Source organism: Coccidioides immitis, assembly GCF_000149335.2.
Source record: "Coccidioides immitis RS genomic scaffold supercont3.1, whole genome shotgun sequence".
NCBI classification, from domain to species: Eukaryota; Fungi; Ascomycota; class Eurotiomycetes; order Onygenales; family Onygenaceae; genus Coccidioides; species Coccidioides immitis.
Window position 1 is genome coordinate 4,565,482 of NW_004504310.1, and position 17,852 is coordinate 4,583,333.

The window sequence follows — 17,852 nt, forward strand, 5'->3', positions numbered from 1 at the left end:
CATTGCACATGGTGTACTCCGTAGTCTTCCCTGCAACAATTTTTTTTCCCCTACTCATGGACGGAGTCCTCGCCGACAGTTTATGACTGACAATTCACTAGGGGCAATGTCTTGAGAAACTTCCTAATTTTTTTTTCACTATTCACCATGGGTAGTTTCTTGCCCCTCCTCCTCAATCTGTTTGTGGCTGCTGGCGGAGTACTCGGATTCAATCCAGAGAGGAACAGATTCCTTAATCCAGCACCAGGCGGACGAAACCCCGTCTGGTTGATTGGAGAACAACAGGTAATCTCGTGGAAAACGGAATTCACAGTCTACAACATATCGATTTGGCACCAATATCCCACCAATGATGGAGCAACTTTTGGCAGCGTTTTGTACTGTGCGTATCTTTCTAGCTCACTGGATGTGGTTCTGCAGGACTGACAAACGGAAAAGCGGCCTCGAGTAGGGATGCACCGACGAACTTCACCTGGACCGTGCAGACCTACGATTTCGACTTGAGCTTCTCAAATGTGTTCTTCTTCTGGTTCAATCGAGGCGCTCCCAAACACTTTATCTCGCACTACTTCAATATAACCACAGATGAGTCTATCACATCAACAAGGTCAATTTCTACCACGTCGGACCAGACCGGTATCTCTATTACTGTACCTTCTACTACAACACCCAGTCCATCGGATGCGACTATAGAACCGCAAGCGGCAGAAGGGCTAAATTCAAATGCAAAGGTTGGATTAGGCGTCGGAGTGGGCATCGGTGTCCCGATAATATTACTTCTTGCCTTCGTTGCATTCGGTAGATACTTCAGAAGACCCAAACCTTCATACCATGAATCATTTCAACCGCATATGCGAGAGGTCCCGCGGCGACCACAGCAGGAGGTAGCAGAACTAGCATCCAAGCACAATGCAAACGAGAGCGACAACTTTGTTGAGCTAGATGGATCTGCGACGCAGGAGATGCAAGATACTCACTACAAGTGATTCGATGTTCTTGTGAGCTACCCTTTTGTTAGAAGCGCAAGAAAAAGTAAAAAGCTTTAGGGGTGTTCTTTGAGATATAGGGTGTTTTGTGGCGCACTTATCATGGACCGCCCTGCTGAATAGATGAGCTCTCAGGGCTTGAACATTGTGATACCTTATGGTAATTAATTATTCACAAGAATAGATGGGGGGATGTAACTACAGAGTACAGTATAAAGTTACATGATATTTAAATGAAAACTAGCTTTCCATCTACACTACAAAAGTAAATCAGTGAAAATCAAGACGAAAAAAAATTGCTCCAAATATCAGCCAGGCAATGGGACTGTTAGATAGCCGAGATATCGCTTCATCTCTTGTTCTGGCTTCCCTGACAATTTGGCCACTAATCACATCAGCTGGAGGCGCTAGTTCAGCGTGCACAGTGTCATCGCTTGCGGAATAAGTTAATAACACAAATTGCGTTGGAGTGGCATTTCATCAGCTTAGTCCCGAGTTAACTAGTTAATTGACCAACAAACTAGTCACTACATGGTTAGCGGCTAATTGGTCCATATGAAGGCAGGGGCTTCATACCTTATGAGCAGTCTCCGACAGGTAACTCCCAAAGGCGCATGAGAGGTAAACAGCAGTTACAGGCACAAAACCTCCCCAGGTACTCCGTACACCTCCAGGAATGTGTTTGGCTCAGATTCGAAACCGACACTCTCTTATCCCAACGGGTCTTGTGGGGAAGAACGACGGTGACACGATGCTATCCTTTATCGACGTATTCGACCCGGCTAGATACTATCCGGTTTGCCTGTCTCTTGTCGATGCTCTGGATAATATATCAATGCTGCGCTTGTGTATGACGTGTCGGACTATGCGATCCCTTTACGAATGTGTTCATGCCAGACAATGGGATATTAACCGGCCCTTAGCCCGTTTCGTCGAGGATCCCTATCGTCTCCGTCAGCTGATGAAGCGCGCGAACGCTATCATTTCGGGCCACTTAGCTCTACAATTCTTCTATGGGGAGTACTTCCCCGAAACCGGCATGGATATCTTCGCGCCATATTCCGCCTATATGGTTGATTTGGTCCAGTATTTTGTGGAGATTGAAGGATATTCCGCAGAATCATCCTGCCCTGCAACCTGGTGCTGTCCTGATACTTTCTGCAGCGGCTGTTCCTCAAACAAGTTTAAAATGAAGACGTTTACACAGGGAGACCGAGTAATACGACTTGCCTTTATTCGAACCTGGACAAATCCAGTCAAGTTCATCCTAGCATCCTTCTATGGGAGCGCTGTTATGAACTTCATCACATACTCCAAAGCTTACAGTGTTTTCCCTAAGGCGACCTTCGTCAAGCGGCAAATGTGTATCCTTAAAAGGTGCGGAGACTTGGAAGAAAGAGCGTTGCTCAAATACGAAGGAAGGGGTTTCACCGCGGTTCCTATGGAGATATGGAAACGGAAACCAGCCTCTGAGCTCCGAGAGTTTGTATGCGCTCGAAAGATTGGAGATCGTCACACATGGACAATAGATCTAGACAACCCGTGGGAACATCCGGATGCTAATCGATTCGAATGTACGCGCTTCTCAGCAACGTTCAATTTGGAGCATGCAATGACAGTACTCGACGACGTGTCCCCGAAGCAGGATCACATGTCTCTGTTAAAGGCACACGCCCGTCCATCTCCGCTCCTGTTTCTGTCCGGCTCCGCTAACAGCATTGAAGACAGGAGTCATCTATGACGATCCCCGCCGATTTTATATGACAGAGCAGTATAAAGAGCACGAAGAGCGCAAAGAGCGTGAATAGGCACACCTCGGGAGCAGTTTTAAGTCAACCAGAAACTTCCGGATTGCCTTTCGACGTTTTCCGGCGTGGACGGAGTTGGTATCCATCTATGCGCATATCCACGCCTTCGGGAATATTCGCCTCTAGTCAATCTACATTTCTTTCTCAGCCGACGGTATTTCTTTTTGAAAGTGGTCGAAAATCGGATTTAGACGACACTCATATTCACCAACCGAACTCGGCAGTGCAATTTCGATAGAGCTACGGTTTCAGCGCATTCAACTACGAGGCCGACTCGCGCACAGTACACTCAAGCACAGTTTCATATTAATCGAGCCAAGCAAGCCAGAATGGGATTGTGCGAGCGACCTCGTCCCAGAACCACTACATCTCCCACCTGGTTCGTTTAGCAGCGACACAAGAATCGCGAGCTCCTAAACTACGCATGCGGCAAATATATCATATCGTCCATATATGACGGAGAGTGTAGATTCGCAAACCGCGTATCGTAATAATGGTAGAGGTCACACCGCGCCCTGTGAAGCCGATGTCCAAATTCCACCCAGCAACAAACGGAGCAAACAGCATCCCGGAAACCCTCCACGCCAATTAACTAGACCAAACACTTGGTACGTTCCATAACGAGCTCGTTCAGTTAAAGTGATTGACGCGACACGACGCGCCCTCATCCTTGCGTCGGTAGCGGGCTGATCCGAGGCGAAATCACAAATCCCCAAAATTCAAACCGCCGCACGGAGGCCCACGACATATCCTCCATTTATCTCCATCAACAAACGGAATACGGAGTAACTGCTCTGTACTCCGTACATCATGCGACGAATGCGAGTCCCACAGAGACACTGGGCGCGTTTTGCAAATCATTCTTGCCATCGACCACCAACGGCTTCCATCTAGATCCACAGCTGTGCCTTGGCGAGTATGAGACCCCGATGTGCCGGTGGGAGGAAGGCAGATCAGAAGGTGCTGTGCCATGTTCTAGCATATTCGATTCCATGGCTGGATCAACAGGGGTCGATATTCGTTTTGGTGGGGTCTCTGCTTGACCTGACTGGCTGGAGTTGCAGCATGTGTTGGTTCTCAGCCGCAGACGCTTGAATCCCTAACCCGATGGGAATGCTCATGCTTGAATAAGGCTTGAGACGATCCGCGAAAACGCGGAGAGGTCTTTGACTTCCATGTCCTTTTCACTTCGTACGGAAGACATGATGCTGTTAAATCATGTATCTCTTTCTCGAACCTTTTGACAAGTCAACGACATGGCCCACTTTACGTCGTTGCACTTCCATCACCATCACGAAGCATCCAAGTGGATTCTCTTTGCCCTAGCAAGGGTCTAGTCTTCTAATCCGATCTTATATCTCGTTTAAGTCCTGCTGTCTCGACACCTAAGTCACCCAAGTCCATAATCTTACCGAATAAGGGAAATGAAGCTCGGCTGGCTCGGGTGGCAGCGTCCGACCAGCTAGCATTCATGCCTTTGGTCATTTGAACACCATTCCTTATTCCAAACACATGTTACGCCTGAGAGCGTTCCAACCTAGAGGGCTTGACCGGTCAAACTACTATCTAGGACCTTGGTCATGACTTTTCTATCCCTATCCCTTGGTTGTTTTATGGGAGCCACTGGTGTCAGGCAGCGTATGAACACTCTGCAATAACATACCGAGGGTCATGTTCACGGTGGAGCTTCTGATGGCATCGTTGTTTTCTGCTCATATGTTTGTACGCCCTTTGGAATCCGAGAAAATATCTCAAATGTGCTGCAGCAGTGCGAACATTTGTATTGGAGCAGATGCCATAAATGTAAAGGATTCCTTTGCCGATATCCAACCATCCCAGTGTTAGATATATCTGGCTAGCCTAGATTACCCCAGAGCAGAAAGACGTACTCCCATGTGCAACGTGACATCGAACATATGGTCCGAGATTACCACAAGGTCCAGGCTCAGGACAAACTCTCATTCATGTCACCTTGGGAATATCCATATTTATCACATCAGCGTTTGTGTAAGTTAGGATCAGGGTCAGATATTCCCTCGTGCCCTCGTGGAATACGAACACCACAACACTGTTTCCCTCCTCTTTATCAGTCATGCGTGCTGGATAATAATCCTGATGTCTATTTGTGATACTATCCTTCCCGTATTTTGTTATCCGACTCTCGGAAAAAGGCTCTAGATTACTTGGGCTCTCTTTAGAATATCCTTAAAAGGCATATGTACGGCAATGCGTGTTTTCATCCAACCTGCCTCTCAACAAATGCGACGAAAGAAAGGACAAGTTACCAGATCACAAGATTTCCAGTGGCGATCGGGACTCATACGCCTAGCCTTCTCGGTACGATCCTTATAGTGATGGATGTGGCGACGAGTTGAGCCGCAGAGCTGTCCAAAGGGTATAAAATGGAGCACACGACTCGAGTTTATGGGTACCAAAAGCCTCCCTTGCACGATCAAATAAGCCCACAATCAGCGAACAATTTGATTTTTCGTTTCAAATCCGCCTCCAAAGGAAACCATGAAGCCCTCTTATATCCTGTCCCTGCTTGGTCTACAAGTTGCCAGCGTTATGGCCATTCCCGTCGAGAGCGACGCTCTTAGTATTCCCTGCTTCCTATTGAAACTAGTGTCCGGATGGGACGTGGCTGCATGAAACTCATGATGAGTGTCACTTGGAAAAGGCACCGAACAAAACGAGGTTCTGCAGGAGGATAACAATATTCTTGCTCAGCTCTCCAACCAAGCACGTAAGCTGGCCAAGCTATGTTCGGTCTCTCCCTTTCTCCCTTGTGTACTAACTCGCCTCGGCGATGGATTAGGTTGCATCCCATGCAGGGGCAGGTGCCGTGGCTATTGCTGCCCACCAGGCACTCCCTACTGCGTTTGGGCTCGTGGCCGCTGCTGGTGTCCGCGCCGCTAAACAGGTTCGACCTCGCGGCATTGCATGGCTCTGCAGTATGACATGACCGCTGCGATCACACAGCGTTCTCGGATTAGTTCCTGCAGCGAGTAAGCTTTAAGGTCTCGAAAGGCATACAAACGTGTGTGTAGTATGTTGTTTTGGTGAAGGGAAAGGAAGGGAAGGTTCATGGTTTTGGCATGCTCGCAGGATTAACCTGCGACGGGCTTGTTACGGACAACTCGGTCGCGGCAAGGCGTGCCTTTGTGGGTTCTTCGATATTGCGACTTTTCTCTTGGGCTTATTTATATCTCCTCTGCTCCGTACACTCCTTTTTATTTCGGCACTTGCAGCTATCTTTTGAAACCCCGCCCCCCTGACAACCAATTATACATGTTATTTTGGAATATACTTCTCTATGTACTCCGCACTCCGTAGTCAATTAACTAACTGCTATATCAAACCTCCATTATGCTTTATGATCTCATATACAGGATGTTAGGCGTTGGCAGATGCGTGTACTCCGTAGGCTGTTGTAACGGAAGATCTTTCGTAGTACGGAGTACGGAGTACTTGGCTGCATATACTCCGACGATCACAGACGATCTTCAAATCTTCCTAGGCGGCTAGCCAATTAACTACAGACTCGGTAGTTACTCCGTACGGAGTACGCAGTGGTCAAACTTGTTAAACTGGAAGCTTGTCTCTTTGCACGTTTTGAAGGCGTTGTCGATGTCGTTCCCGACTGAGGAAATTTGCGTATAGGACGGGGCGCTTGAAGGAAAGGAATTCAAAAATAGATTTCTGGAGTGTTCAAAAAAATAAAAAAAAAAGGCCCAAGCCGGGAGTCGAACCCGGGACCTCTCGCATTTCCCCCAAGGAAGGCTTCGGGTTTGAATAGCTTCGATATCATTGTGGAATCGGAACTTTGCCCTAAGCGAGAATTATACCACTAAACCACCTGGGCTGTTTTCAATAAAAATGGCTGACCTCAGTGGCGCTGATCGGGAGAAGTCGAGGAGCTCGAGCCCGCCCACAGGGACGCAAGAAAGAACCAAACGACCCAGTCACCATTTGAAAATGGGAATCTACAGAGTACAACGGATACAACATGCCCGAAGCAACTCCACAGGCGATAGCCGAACAATTTTAGCCAAATCATCAAAAGTCAATTCCTGGAATTGTTTACTATTTAACATTAGCAATTATTTGATCGTTATTTAGCTAGTTATATAGGTTTGGGCCAAACATAGCACCATCCCAGATGGCCTGCCCGGCTTGAGCCGATACGCTCGCGAGAGAGAACGCAAGACACAAAAAACACGAAAAAAAAGTTCCAACGCCAAAGATAGAGTACATGCCACGCTTATGGAAATACTAATGTTGAAAGAAAGACACTTGCAGATATGAATTCTGTCTCCTCATCTCCTCAAGAACTCATCCACCTCAAATCCAATCCTTCTAAGCGCCTTCTCCTCAATCGAGTTCGCAGACTCAGCAAGGCGTCTTACTGCCAGTGTTCGAGCATCGTCCAGGCGGTTCTCCACAGGATTCCCTTCTCCAAACTTGATCAACTCTTCATGCTCGCAGTCTTGTACGTACACTGTGACATCAGGACCGACACAGCCCCGCCAAAGGGACGCCATCCACTGCCAGTGATCAATCGGAGCGTACGAGTCATTGATGGGTGTTGCGCATGCGTGCGCATCGGCGGTGCTGAGCTGGTATCGGGGGACCAGAGCTATCCGAAAAGCCGAGTCTGGCGAAATGGGAACTGCACCGTCCAAATCCTGTGTTGCCATGTTCGGGCGAGGTGCAAGCGATTTTGGAGACAGTTCAGCTGAAAGCTTGCCATGTTCAAGCTGATTTATTCCCACTGCACGAGAGTCATTGATGAAATGCATGATCTCTTCGGAGATTTTGTGCCACGCTGATATGGTTTCCAAGTATTGCACCGTGGCATCACGCATGTCCTCAGCCATGCTTGGGGACTTTGACGAGTCCAGATTTGGTCCATCAAAGACGCGAACAATCTGTCCATCTTTGGACGAAAGCACGCTCTGTAAGTATCGCACAACGCACCGGACGGACTCCGAGGCCTGGCCCTCGACTGCAATCACAGCGCCGTGCCTCTCCCGTGCGGGTCTTGTTGTTGTGAAAGGGGGTGAGATTTTCGATAACATTTTGATTTTATTGACGAATGGAATCGTCATGACCATGGCCTCAACTTCATTTTGGCGATTCCGCTGAGAAGCAGATAGTGTCTGCAATGGTGGCAAAGTTAGGCTTGCGTCGTGATCAGGTTCTGAGTAGCTTCTCATTCCGTACGGTCGCTGGGGCTCCATCACATAGGGATTCCTCTGCTGCAGCAAGTCTGGTCGCGAAAACGACATGCTCCGCGAAGAATACCCATTCCCCGGATCCAAGTCCCGCCGGGGAGGGAAGAATTCGCAGCGCCGGCGTTTAGTTCCCGGGGAGAGTCGGGCGTTGTCGTCATGGTATTGCGGTTGAAACGCGCTTCCCCATTCGAAAATAGAATTCGATTGGATTGGGCTCGCCGATCTGGCTTCTTTTCTTACAAAACGACTATTGACACTGCTATCCGTTTTCTGGCTGGCCTGTGGCTGGACGGAAGAGTCGTCCTGAGTCTGCAAAGGCGGGCCAAAAGAAGCTGTAGGAGTCGATGGAGGGTTCATAACTCTCCCACCACACCTACTGCAGACAGATGCACCAGTAGGGTTGTTGCTAATTCCCGAACTGGTGTTGCCAGCGCTGCTTCCCTTTCGTCCATAACGTCGCGGTTGATATCGATAATCGGGATACTGCTGCTGGTGCCTTGCTTTTTCCTCCTAGCATCTTGTTAGAAATATTATTTCAAGCTAAGCACTCTGCGAAAAGTCAAGATGACTCACTTCCGCAAGATTTTTCCATTCTTGTTTGGATTCGTTCGGGAGAGTTCTCCATTTTTCGCCAATTATTTTGGAAATATCAGGGTTCGCAAGACCCGGATTTTGGGCAACAACAGCAGATTGAAAATGTTGTCTGAACAAGATGAAAGCTGGTTGTTGGACCATATGATTAGTATAGATGTTTGGATTCTTTCATTCTGTCCCAAAGCACATAATTATCCTCGTTCACGCACAGAACAGAGAGAAATTGAACTTAAAAAAAGAAAAGAAAAGAAAAGAAAAGGACCTACACACCATTCCTGGGACGTGGTATCTTTGGATCTGGCTGGCAAAGACAGAATTGCACGTTAGAGTCTTTTGAGGAGGTAGACTTTGTCGAGCCTGCAGACGTTGCACGCTCCTCTCGAGCGAGGTGGCAGCTGGCAACGGTCGGAACTCGTTTTCGGCTCAACGGCAAAGACAGGACTGGGCCGCCTTCTGTAACGTGTGCTTGCTTGGAGCTCATACCCAGCTCAAGCGCCGGAGTTCGCGCAGTCGCTGGGGCAGCAAAGTTCATTTCCAATTGGACTGACGGTTGATAAACAGGCTTGTTGAATGTGCTCCCATTCAAACTATCTGCCATGATTTTATGATCCAGCAACGTGTTGGCTGGTAGATCCCGTCCGGTAAAATCATAGCAAAGGCCAAGCGGCCGGGGCAACACTCGATCGTAAGACATGAAAAATTAATGATAGGCCAATTGCAAGTGGCAGGCTTTCGAACAAGTTGTAGGTATCCTCCTCCCTCTTCCCGTGTGCCTTGGTCCTAAACCATCGTGACTTTTCAAGATGTTTATTATTGTTCTGGGAATGATCTTATTTTAAACCATGACCTGAGATTCTTTGTTTCCTCAATTTGCACACTTATAAAAACTATCATATTGCAAACAATTGCAGTCATCCGATGCACTTCTGCCTTGACAGCTGTTGTGATGGTTAAGCTGACTCTTGTCTGAAACAAAAAAAGAAAATAAAAAGATCCTCTTACCTCTGGGCTGGGGAACTATTGTCTTTGGGTCCTTTGTCTGGCGCAGCGCCTGAATGCGGCGAGATGCACCATCACCTTCTTTTATGTGAGACATCCAATCACCGAATAGCTGCAACAATGCGATGATTAAATCTGTCCTTGCTTTGGCGTACCGCGACTACAAACAGGAATTGATTTACATGTCCAGCTCTGAGCCAAACGTAACCTCTGACCAACGTATCAATAACAGGAGTATTTCGGGATCGTCGCACAGCAGGCAAGATGCAGAATCCCTCCACTTGACTTTCCAGAACCTCTTCTCACATAGCTGGTGTCGGATAATTAAGCCGGCTGGGACTTGGCTTCCACGCTTTTTTCACTGCAGTCGTGTGCACTCGGCCCTCTCCTGTCACCATATCCTCATGATCGGCCCCCTTTCAACAATTCTCCGGTCCAATCGTATACCAAACAGGTCCAGCCTTGCAGCGGCGACATGGGAAGCAGGTAGGAAATTCCGGGACGCCATGCCCGGAGTGGCGCAATCGGGGAGCTGCTGCGATAACGTCTTAGCATCCTTGCCTATTGATTCAAGACAAGGACCGTCGACCCGTAAGGGGTAGACCTCAGCCAACTATCCTCCAACATCCAAAAGTTATCGGTTGCAAAATGGTCCACTGTGGGCGGCGACTGTTTCTCCCACTCCTATTCCAGGATTCAGATCTCACTTCAACCACAGTTCTTTGATGGCGTTGAAAACTTCTGCTGCCAATAACTGCTGGGCCGCTGGCCCGAGATGCAGTGAATCCCTGAACCGGATTTCTATTTAGCATCTGATGCAGGGAGAAAAAGCAAAAAAAAAAAAAAAAAAAAAAAAAAAAAAAAAGCGTGCTGCTAGGGATTGCAACGTACCAGAACAAAAACTTTTCCGGGTCACTGCATGTCTTCCGTTTCAACCGAGACTTCGCTGGGCCGACGCAAGGCTCGTTGACATTCTCCCACGCGATACCATTTTTACCAAAGTCTTCTCCCTCAATCAACCCGCCAACCCACAGCTGTCTTTCTCGAACTTGGTCAATGAGAAACGAGTTTGTGTCGAGCAAAAAAATCGAGCCGGTTTTCCATTGTTCAGCCCGGCTTCGTACTTCGTTGTGCCAGTGGTCAGTCAAGTTAACGGCATCCTTTTGAAGAACCCCTTGCCTCGTCTTAAATGCAGGTAGGAATGTCACATCCACGGGCAGTGAAAGTATTATCTTAGTGTGTTTGCGCGACCAGATCTCTGCGAGTTCATCCAAATACGCAAACATTTTCTCCACAATTCGTTGGACGGATTCCCTAGCCGTGTCTAGGTCTTCTGCGGCAAGTTGCCAGAGATCCCAAGTCCCGAAGGACACAACAAAGATGGTGTTTTGTTTTAGTCTTGAGGTTGCTTTTCCTAGGACACCGCGAGCGGCGTCCTCTTCTTTATTCAACCATCCAGACATCTGATCATTAAGGTCTGCCGCTGTTTCCCCTCCCGTGTTGTTGAGTTCGCTGTTGTCGATGATCGCACCGAATGAAGGATCGGGAGAATCCGTTGTGACTTCCAGCGTACATTGGAACTGTTGCAGGAAGCCGTCAGCTTTTCGTTTTCTTACGATTCCCTGGGACACTTGTATTTTTCTTTTCTTTTTTTTTTTGGTTTACCTGGGCGCAGAGCATTTCCGGCCACACCTGTGTTTGAAGTGGCCTGTATATGGTGCCGTCATCGCTCCATGAATCCCCAAAGACTACCAGTCTATACGAAACTGGACTGTCGAAGTAACCGTTCCTCAGGGTTTCCACAGAAAAGACGCCTAGGTACCATGAGAAATATAAAATTCCCACTACGGCTAAGCCGATGAGGATATGAAGTCTTGACGAAAACCGCATTTCAATTCTCTTCCTTTTGCAATGCTGGCTATGAGACGGAACTCTCGCAAAGGGCAACAATATCAGGCTAAACGCTTAAAAAGTAGGAAATTCAAACTGAGGCAACATGCAGAGAAGACGAACGGCTACAGAAATTCTCAGCCTACAGAGGACGCGAGTTTCAACAGGGATAATATAGGACAAGCATACGGAGGAGAAACGGATGGTATTTTGTCGGCTCCGGCGCATCCCAATCCCATGCGCCGAGTGGGCGATATCCGCGATATTATGTACATAAATTGATATCGCTGCTCAGTCTCTATATAAAATATAACTCAATACTGGTTGGCCTGCCCCGTAACACCCGCTGAAGAGGATTCTGCAAAACTAATAGCCAAGACCATACTGGTGAACTTTACGCCACGATACTCCGTAGTTTGTGGAGCTCAGCCATCGAAAGGAAATTCTGGTGTCCGCGATTCGTCCTCCAGATGCGGATCGGCGCACTGGACCTTGATCATAAAGGCCGTTAGATGAATTGATACGTGGAAGATCTGTGTGGCTGAAGGGCGTAGGGGGTTGAAACGCTTCGCCCATCAACTGCCAGGGGCTACGACGAAAAGCATATTTAACCCTTACTCTGGACCCGTGAGAGGGGGCACTTTTTCAAAAGTTTGACAGCAAAGAGAGTCGAGAATGTGGCTTTTATCAGCGGGGATTTGCACGGCTGGTTGGGTTGGTAAATTCCGGTGAACCTTTTTTTATCCGTGGTCTCGTGTTTATTGGGTGCCGGGCCACCCGAACAAGCAAAAGTCCGCGTGCTTGGAGTGGCTGTTGGTTAGTTTAGGGCTGGTGGGCCGAGTGTGGTCGGAGTTCGATATATGTATTTGAAAGAACAGAATGCCGGTATCTCCAGGAATTCCAGAGAGGGCCGGGTTTCATATGGTTGAGGAGAATTTCATGCGCGCTGGTTTTGTAAATCATGTGCTTTTCTTCTTCGAGGATTGCCTCCTGCTCCGGACATCAATTTCTCTCGGCGCATGTTACAAAGTGTCGTTGATCATCAGTCGTCAACAACTTGTAAGATCTTGGGAATTGTACGTAAGTCCTCCGTATTTGACCGGGATTAGGCAGGGGTCTCCGTATCATTTAGTTACGTCCTGCGTACGGAGAGTATGAAGGAACAATTTACTGGACAGGATCGTTTTGGAGGTTGCTCGCTTGTAGTTGGATACAGAGTGCATAGTGTAGCAGAATTCCGCCCACATAGTGTTCGCTAGTGAATGGGGCGGGACAGCTCATTGTCCGAAGTTCAAGCAGGGGCATTGTTTAAACTTGACATAGCTCGTGTATGGAAGAACGATGTGAATACTGCATTTGTCACCGCTACTGGTGATAGTCAGATGTAGCATTCATCTCACCATAGCATCGGGGCTGGGCAACGACGGGATGATTGGTGACACTTCGCTTGGTTATCAGGACAGCAGTCAGAAATCAAAATCTTTACATGAAGGTCACTCAAGCAAAAGTAACGGTAGCAATTCCTGATGTCGCCTAGCACATGATCAAGCCCATTCTGGAAACAATGGCATTTCGCATCCCTCACAATGCGCGCCACTCCATAGTCTGCAGAGAATGCGAGGTTGATGCGAGCATCACGAATGTCATTCAAAATAGAGAATAAGCTCATTCATGTTTTCAGACAACCTTAAAACCTCTGACTCTTCGGTGTCACGGTCAAGATACTCCAGAAAGTTCCACGATGCCCAGCGTTCAATTGCCTTTTCGGCATAGCGGAGTCTTTGATGTAGTATCTGACCAAATCATCATTGGGCGCCACGATAGAGCTTGGGCAGTCGTGCTTTTGACGATGTGCCATTGAATCGCACTATTGGAGAGCGCGGGCAAAGGAACCCATTCTCTGATGGTTTCACAGAGCGCGGCGTAGGAGCGGTGAGCGACGTTTGTGACGCGCTCAGCGAAGAGGGACTAGGCCCAGGGCGAGGTCGCGTAACGGTACATGCTGACGTACTCTTGAAGCCAGAGGCACGTTAGTCGCTGGCTGTGCGGTGTCGAAAGGAGACGGCGAGGGCGAAGGGCGTTGGCACCGTGTCGTTCGACGCAGAGAATCAGCGAGAAGACGAGTTTTGCGGAAGAGCACAATCAGCCTGCCTCTGATTGGCCAGAAATATATGTAGGGCTGCTTATATCATCAAATTCCAGTTCGGGTTTAGGCTCGCTTAGTCACCACCCACAGAATGGGGGAATTTCGCTAAGAAATATCCACAAACGCAGATTTGAAGTTGTCCGTGAGACGACGTCGACGACCTACCAACCAACGCCCATCGACAATTTGCGTGTGCCTCCGTCTTGACCGCGGATTCCTGTCAAGATGAAGCTCAACATTGCCTACCCGGCCAATGGGTCGCAGAAATTGATCGAGATTGACGATGAGCGCAAGCTCCGACCCTTCATGGAGAAGCGCATGGGAACTGAAGTGAGCACCGGCCCAACGCAGCTGTTTTCGACGGAGGACAAAGGACGTTTTGGATGAAAGGATGTTTTTGTGCTGATTGCGAATTTTTTTCGCGGTGGTGGTTTAGGTTCCTGGCGACTCTCTCGGTGATGAATTCAAGGGTTATTTGTTCAAGATCACTGGTGGAAACGATAAGCAAGGTATGGGATCTTTTACAGTCAGCTGGATATAACGGTCGCTGGCTATATTGAGTCCGGGATCTATTGCTGACAAAATCACAGGTTTCCCCATGAAGCAGGGTGGTATGTACCGAGATCAGGCCTCGCCTTCGATATTCCGCAAACACTCACCTGTACTGGCTAGTTCTTCTGCCCAACCGTACCAGACTCCTCCTCAGCACCGGCCACAGGTATTTTGCAACTTTCGATGTCATAAAAATGCGCCTAGCACATTCAAAACTGACATTTGACGATAGCTGCTACCGACCCCGCCGAACTGGTGAGCGCAAGCGCAAGAGCGTTCGTGGAGGTACGACATACAACGATCCCCGTTCGATATACTGTTCTTAAGCCCAGCATTTGACATGAAAATTGTTTAGCTATCACTGGTTATGACCTTGCTGTTATGGCTCTTACCGTCGTCAAGCAGGGTGAGGGTGATATCCCCGGACTCACAGATGTCGTGAACCCCAAGAGACTCGGTCCCAAGCGTGCTTCTAAGATCCGCAAGTTCTTCGGTTTGGACAAGAAGGATGATGTCAGAAAATTCGTTATCCGCCGAACTGTCACACCCACCAAGGAGGGAAAGAAGGAATACACCAAGGCCCCTAAGATCCAGCGTCTCGTCACCCCCCAACGTCTCCAGCGCAAGCGTCAGCGAATTGCCCTCAAGCGCCGCCGGGCTGAGTCTGCCAAGGAGCAAGCGTGAGTAGCTTTTATCTAAAGTGCACGTTGACTGTGCTAATATTTGTTTCTCCAATTAGCAACGAATATGCCAAGCTTTTGGCCGCCCGCGTCCACGAGGAGAAGGCCAAGCGCGAGGAACTCCGCAAGCGCCGAGCATCTTCCATGAGAAAGTAAATGGTGTTGCTTGGCGGTTAATGTCGGGGAGGAAGCTCAGGTGCGAACGGGATAAAGGAAACGGGGTGTTGTGTGCAACTATTATGAGCCTCGGATTAAAGAGAAATACCATGTTCTTTTCTCTTGTCTTTTTCTTCGAGCAACGAATACAGAGTCTTTGGGTCATGGGAGTTTTATTATCTTTGCTACAAAAATTCATTTGCCAAATGACAAGTCTGTTCCAATACCTCCGCCCGCCTCCACAGGGAGATGCGAATTGAACCCCGTTGTTCTTAATGCGCCCTGATTCCATTCTTGCCTTGCGATAATCCGCGAGGTGGATGAATGCCATCAAGAAGCTTCAAGATAATGTCGGGCGTCATGCAAGCAACTTTAACCCGCCCATCATTGCATAATACCTCAACCAACCCAACCCAAAACATATGTTTCCAATTTATCATATATAGATATTGAGATGAAAATTTGTCAGACCTTCTCACTACATGTAGCTAGATGCAATCCGTTATCTACGTGTCAGGAGTGAGCTGTGTTAAGCTTCTCACGCCCATAACTTGCATGAAGGACACCGACAACCCCAATAGTTGGTATGTTGGAGACAGACATGCCAGTGTCGCTGATTCTGAGGACTAGCTTGAGGGGCTGAAAGCATCACTTCTCCACATGATAGACGTATGTAATATATGTGCATCCTCCCTACATATGAAGCACCTATTCCATCAAAAAAGACGTAGTGTAAAGTTGACAAGACACACAAAACCATGCTTGCTTGGATTTCTTGGACCTTCCCAGGTTGAAATAAAGGAAGGGTCTTTTTTGGATAGAATAGCAATGATATAGATAACTAGATGATGTTTTCTATTCTTTGTTGTGGAATAGGAATCATAGAAAGGAAAACCATCCGTGAATAACAAAGTGCTGAACACAGAACACTCATTTAAATATATTTACAAAGCTATGGAGGTGGTCTGAACTCAACAGCCTGTGCTTTTGTATGCATAATATTACCCCACGCTCATTCTCACATGACATTGACCATACAGGCAGCAATCTCGGTAAAGAAACGCTCGCGAGGAACGAGTCAACAGGACTTGAAACATCTATTTTCATCACACTGCAAATCACACACCATTCATGCATTATCATTAGGACACCGCATGCGAAAACAGGAAGCTAACTGACTCCCCGTTATGCGTTCGTCGACATGCCTCCGCCAACACAGGACTGATGTCGATAGTCTCGATCTTATCACAGAGTAACTTCTTTTCCTCATGCGGCACTGTATTCGTAACGACAATACGACTCAATCGCCCGGTATTCAGCGTCTCAATGGCCTTCCCACTAAGAATGCCGTGTGTCACAATAGCGAGGACTTCCTTCGCACCGTTGTCGATGAGGGTGCTAGCAGCTTTGACCAGTGTACCGCAAGTATCGGCCATGTCATCAACAATAATAGCAATCTTATCCTTAACGCTGCCTACAAGAACCATGCGAGAGACCTCATTTGGCCGTGGTCGTTCCTTATGAATAAGAGCGAACTGGAGATCAAGCCGATCTGCAATGGCAGTGGCACGTTTGGCACCACCAGCATCTGGACTGACGATAACGCAGTTGGATACATCAAGGTTCTGACGAATCCATCGCAACATGCTTGGCTCAGCGTAGAGGTTGTCCACAGGCACATTGAAAAATCCTTGAATCTGACTGGCATGGAGATCCATGGTGATAACGTGATTGCACCCAGCAGTCTGGAGCATATTGGCCATGAGTTTGGCTGTGATGGGTGCGCGACTCTTATCCTTTTTGTCTTGGCGAGCATAGGGGAAGTTGGGAATGACAGCAGTGATGCGTCTCGCAGAAGCAGTTTTGCAAGCGTTTATCATAATAAGGAGTTCCATAAGGCCGTCATTGATATCATTAGGTCGTGTCGATTGTAAAATAAAAACTACAGCCGTCTATTAGCAACCGTCGGCTCCTTTTTCGGCTTTCTGGAGGAAATGGCAGAGGTATCCAGTGATATTATGCCGAAAAGAATAATCTCTGATACAACAGAATGCGTAGCAGAGGTCATAATAAGCACGAGGGAGACAAGAGAAAAGTACCATCTTCATCTCTCACACTTTCTCCAATAGTGACGCTGGTCTCCTGGTTTGAATACTGCGAAACCATGACCCGCGTCAACTCGATCCCAAGCCTGGAAGATAATATTAGCATCTTGCCACTAGACATCGACTCTTCATAGGCTTGGAAGAAGTAGATAAAGCTTTTCAGAAAGTGCACCGTAAATTGAGGCGCCCACTGTTGAAGAACATAATTCCATGATAAAACTATGGAGATATTCCCGACGCAAAAGCATAAGAGAAAGAAGATGGACCAAGGAAAAAGACATCTAGAGTCGACTAGACAACCCGGATAGAAAAGCAAGCCAACATTGGGTATACGGTAAAATAAAAATTTAATAAAGCAACGGAATAGGGATATCCTCATACCTATCGGCAACCAGCTGCGCTAGCTCCGGGTGACTGTTTCCAGTCAATAGCTTGATAGAATTCGTAGCCATACTTTCTGGTCCAGCGTGTTCCGTTCAAGAGGACTTTGGGCGTCTTCACGGGGCTAGTTCTCTCTGCACAGGAAGATATGCTCCCACGAGGCAGATGCGACTACTCCGACGAGCCGGTCCGCGAAAGTGCGAAAGATTTACGACAGAATTAACGGTCTGCGCATGGCGATGCGAAGCGAGTCGTCGAACGGCTTTTGCTCTGCGGGACCGTCAATTTTTATGGCGCTAGGCCGAGTTTGGAAGCGGA

General features: G+C 48.0%; 7 protein-coding genes and 1 non-coding gene across 8 annotated transcripts; 4 read left to right on the forward strand and 4 right to left on the reverse strand.

Moving 5' to 3' along the window:
* The first annotated feature begins 104 nt into the window (after positions 1-104).
* Positions 105-1,243, forward strand: CIMG_01486 (uncharacterized protein). The gene is made up of 2 exons (XM_001247714.2): positions 105-382; positions 439-1,243. Exons 1-2 carry the CDS (start codon positions 148-150, stop codon positions 984-986), a joined length of 783 nt encoding a protein of 260 aa, XP_001247715.1. The 5' UTR covers positions 105-147; the 3' UTR covers positions 987-1,243.
* Positions 1,244-1,662: 419 nt separating this feature from the next.
* Positions 1,663-2,794, forward strand: CIMG_01485 (uncharacterized protein; the record flags this gene model as incomplete). Its single annotated transcript, XM_001247713.2, has 2 exons — positions 1,663-2,662; positions 2,715-2,794. 2 exons carry the CDS (start codon positions 1,663-1,665, stop codon positions 2,792-2,794), a joined length of 1,080 nt encoding a protein of 359 aa, XP_001247714.2.
* Positions 2,795-5,196: 2,402 nt separating this feature from the next.
* Positions 5,197-5,759, forward strand: CIMG_10756 (uncharacterized protein; the record flags this gene model as incomplete). The annotated part of the gene is made up of 3 exons (XM_012358888.1): positions 5,197-5,214; positions 5,421-5,540; positions 5,613-5,759. 3 exons carry the CDS (start codon positions 5,197-5,199, stop codon positions 5,757-5,759), a joined length of 285 nt encoding a protein of 94 aa, XP_012214311.1.
* Positions 5,760-6,525: 766 nt separating this feature from the next.
* On the reverse strand, positions 6,526-6,659 carry CIMG_15027. The gene has a single exon. It is a non-coding gene; the product is annotated as a tRNA-Pro (tRNA).
* A 454-nt stretch (positions 6,660-7,113) lies between these two features.
* Positions 7,114-9,223, reverse strand: CIMG_12783 (HMG box transcriptional regulator; the record flags this gene model as incomplete). The annotated part of the gene is made up of 3 exons (XM_001247712.2): positions 7,114-8,541; positions 8,605-8,750; positions 8,896-9,223. 3 exons carry the CDS (start codon positions 9,221-9,223, stop codon positions 7,114-7,116), a joined length of 1,902 nt encoding a protein of 633 aa, XP_001247713.2.
* Positions 9,224-10,327: 1,104 nt separating this feature from the next.
* CIMG_01483 (uncharacterized protein) lies at positions 10,328-11,514 on the reverse strand (the record flags this gene model as incomplete). Its single annotated transcript, XM_001247711.2, has 3 exons — positions 10,328-10,412; positions 10,516-11,204; positions 11,290-11,514. 3 exons carry the CDS (start codon positions 11,512-11,514, stop codon positions 10,328-10,330), a joined length of 999 nt encoding a protein of 332 aa, XP_001247712.2.
* Positions 11,515-13,791: 2,277 nt separating this feature from the next.
* On the forward strand, positions 13,792-15,328 carry CIMG_01482 (40S ribosomal protein S6). Its single transcript, XM_001247710.2, has 7 exons — positions 13,792-13,990; positions 14,097-14,169; positions 14,251-14,271; positions 14,333-14,378; positions 14,445-14,497; positions 14,568-14,892; positions 14,952-15,328. Exons 1-7 carry the CDS (start codon positions 13,886-13,888, stop codon positions 15,046-15,048), a joined length of 720 nt encoding a protein of 239 aa, XP_001247711.1. The 5' UTR covers positions 13,792-13,885; the 3' UTR covers positions 15,049-15,328.
* A 529-nt stretch (positions 15,329-15,857) lies between these two features.
* Positions 15,858-17,764, reverse strand: CIMG_01481 (ribose-phosphate pyrophosphokinase 2). Its single transcript, XM_001247709.2, has 3 exons — positions 17,535-17,764; positions 17,148-17,239; positions 15,858-16,990 (listed from the first exon to the last, which is right to left on the reverse strand). Exons 1-3 carry the CDS (start codon positions 17,603-17,605, stop codon positions 16,191-16,193), a joined length of 963 nt encoding a protein of 320 aa, XP_001247710.1. The 5' UTR covers positions 17,606-17,764; the 3' UTR covers positions 15,858-16,190.
* Positions 17,765-17,852: the final 88 nt, after the last annotated feature.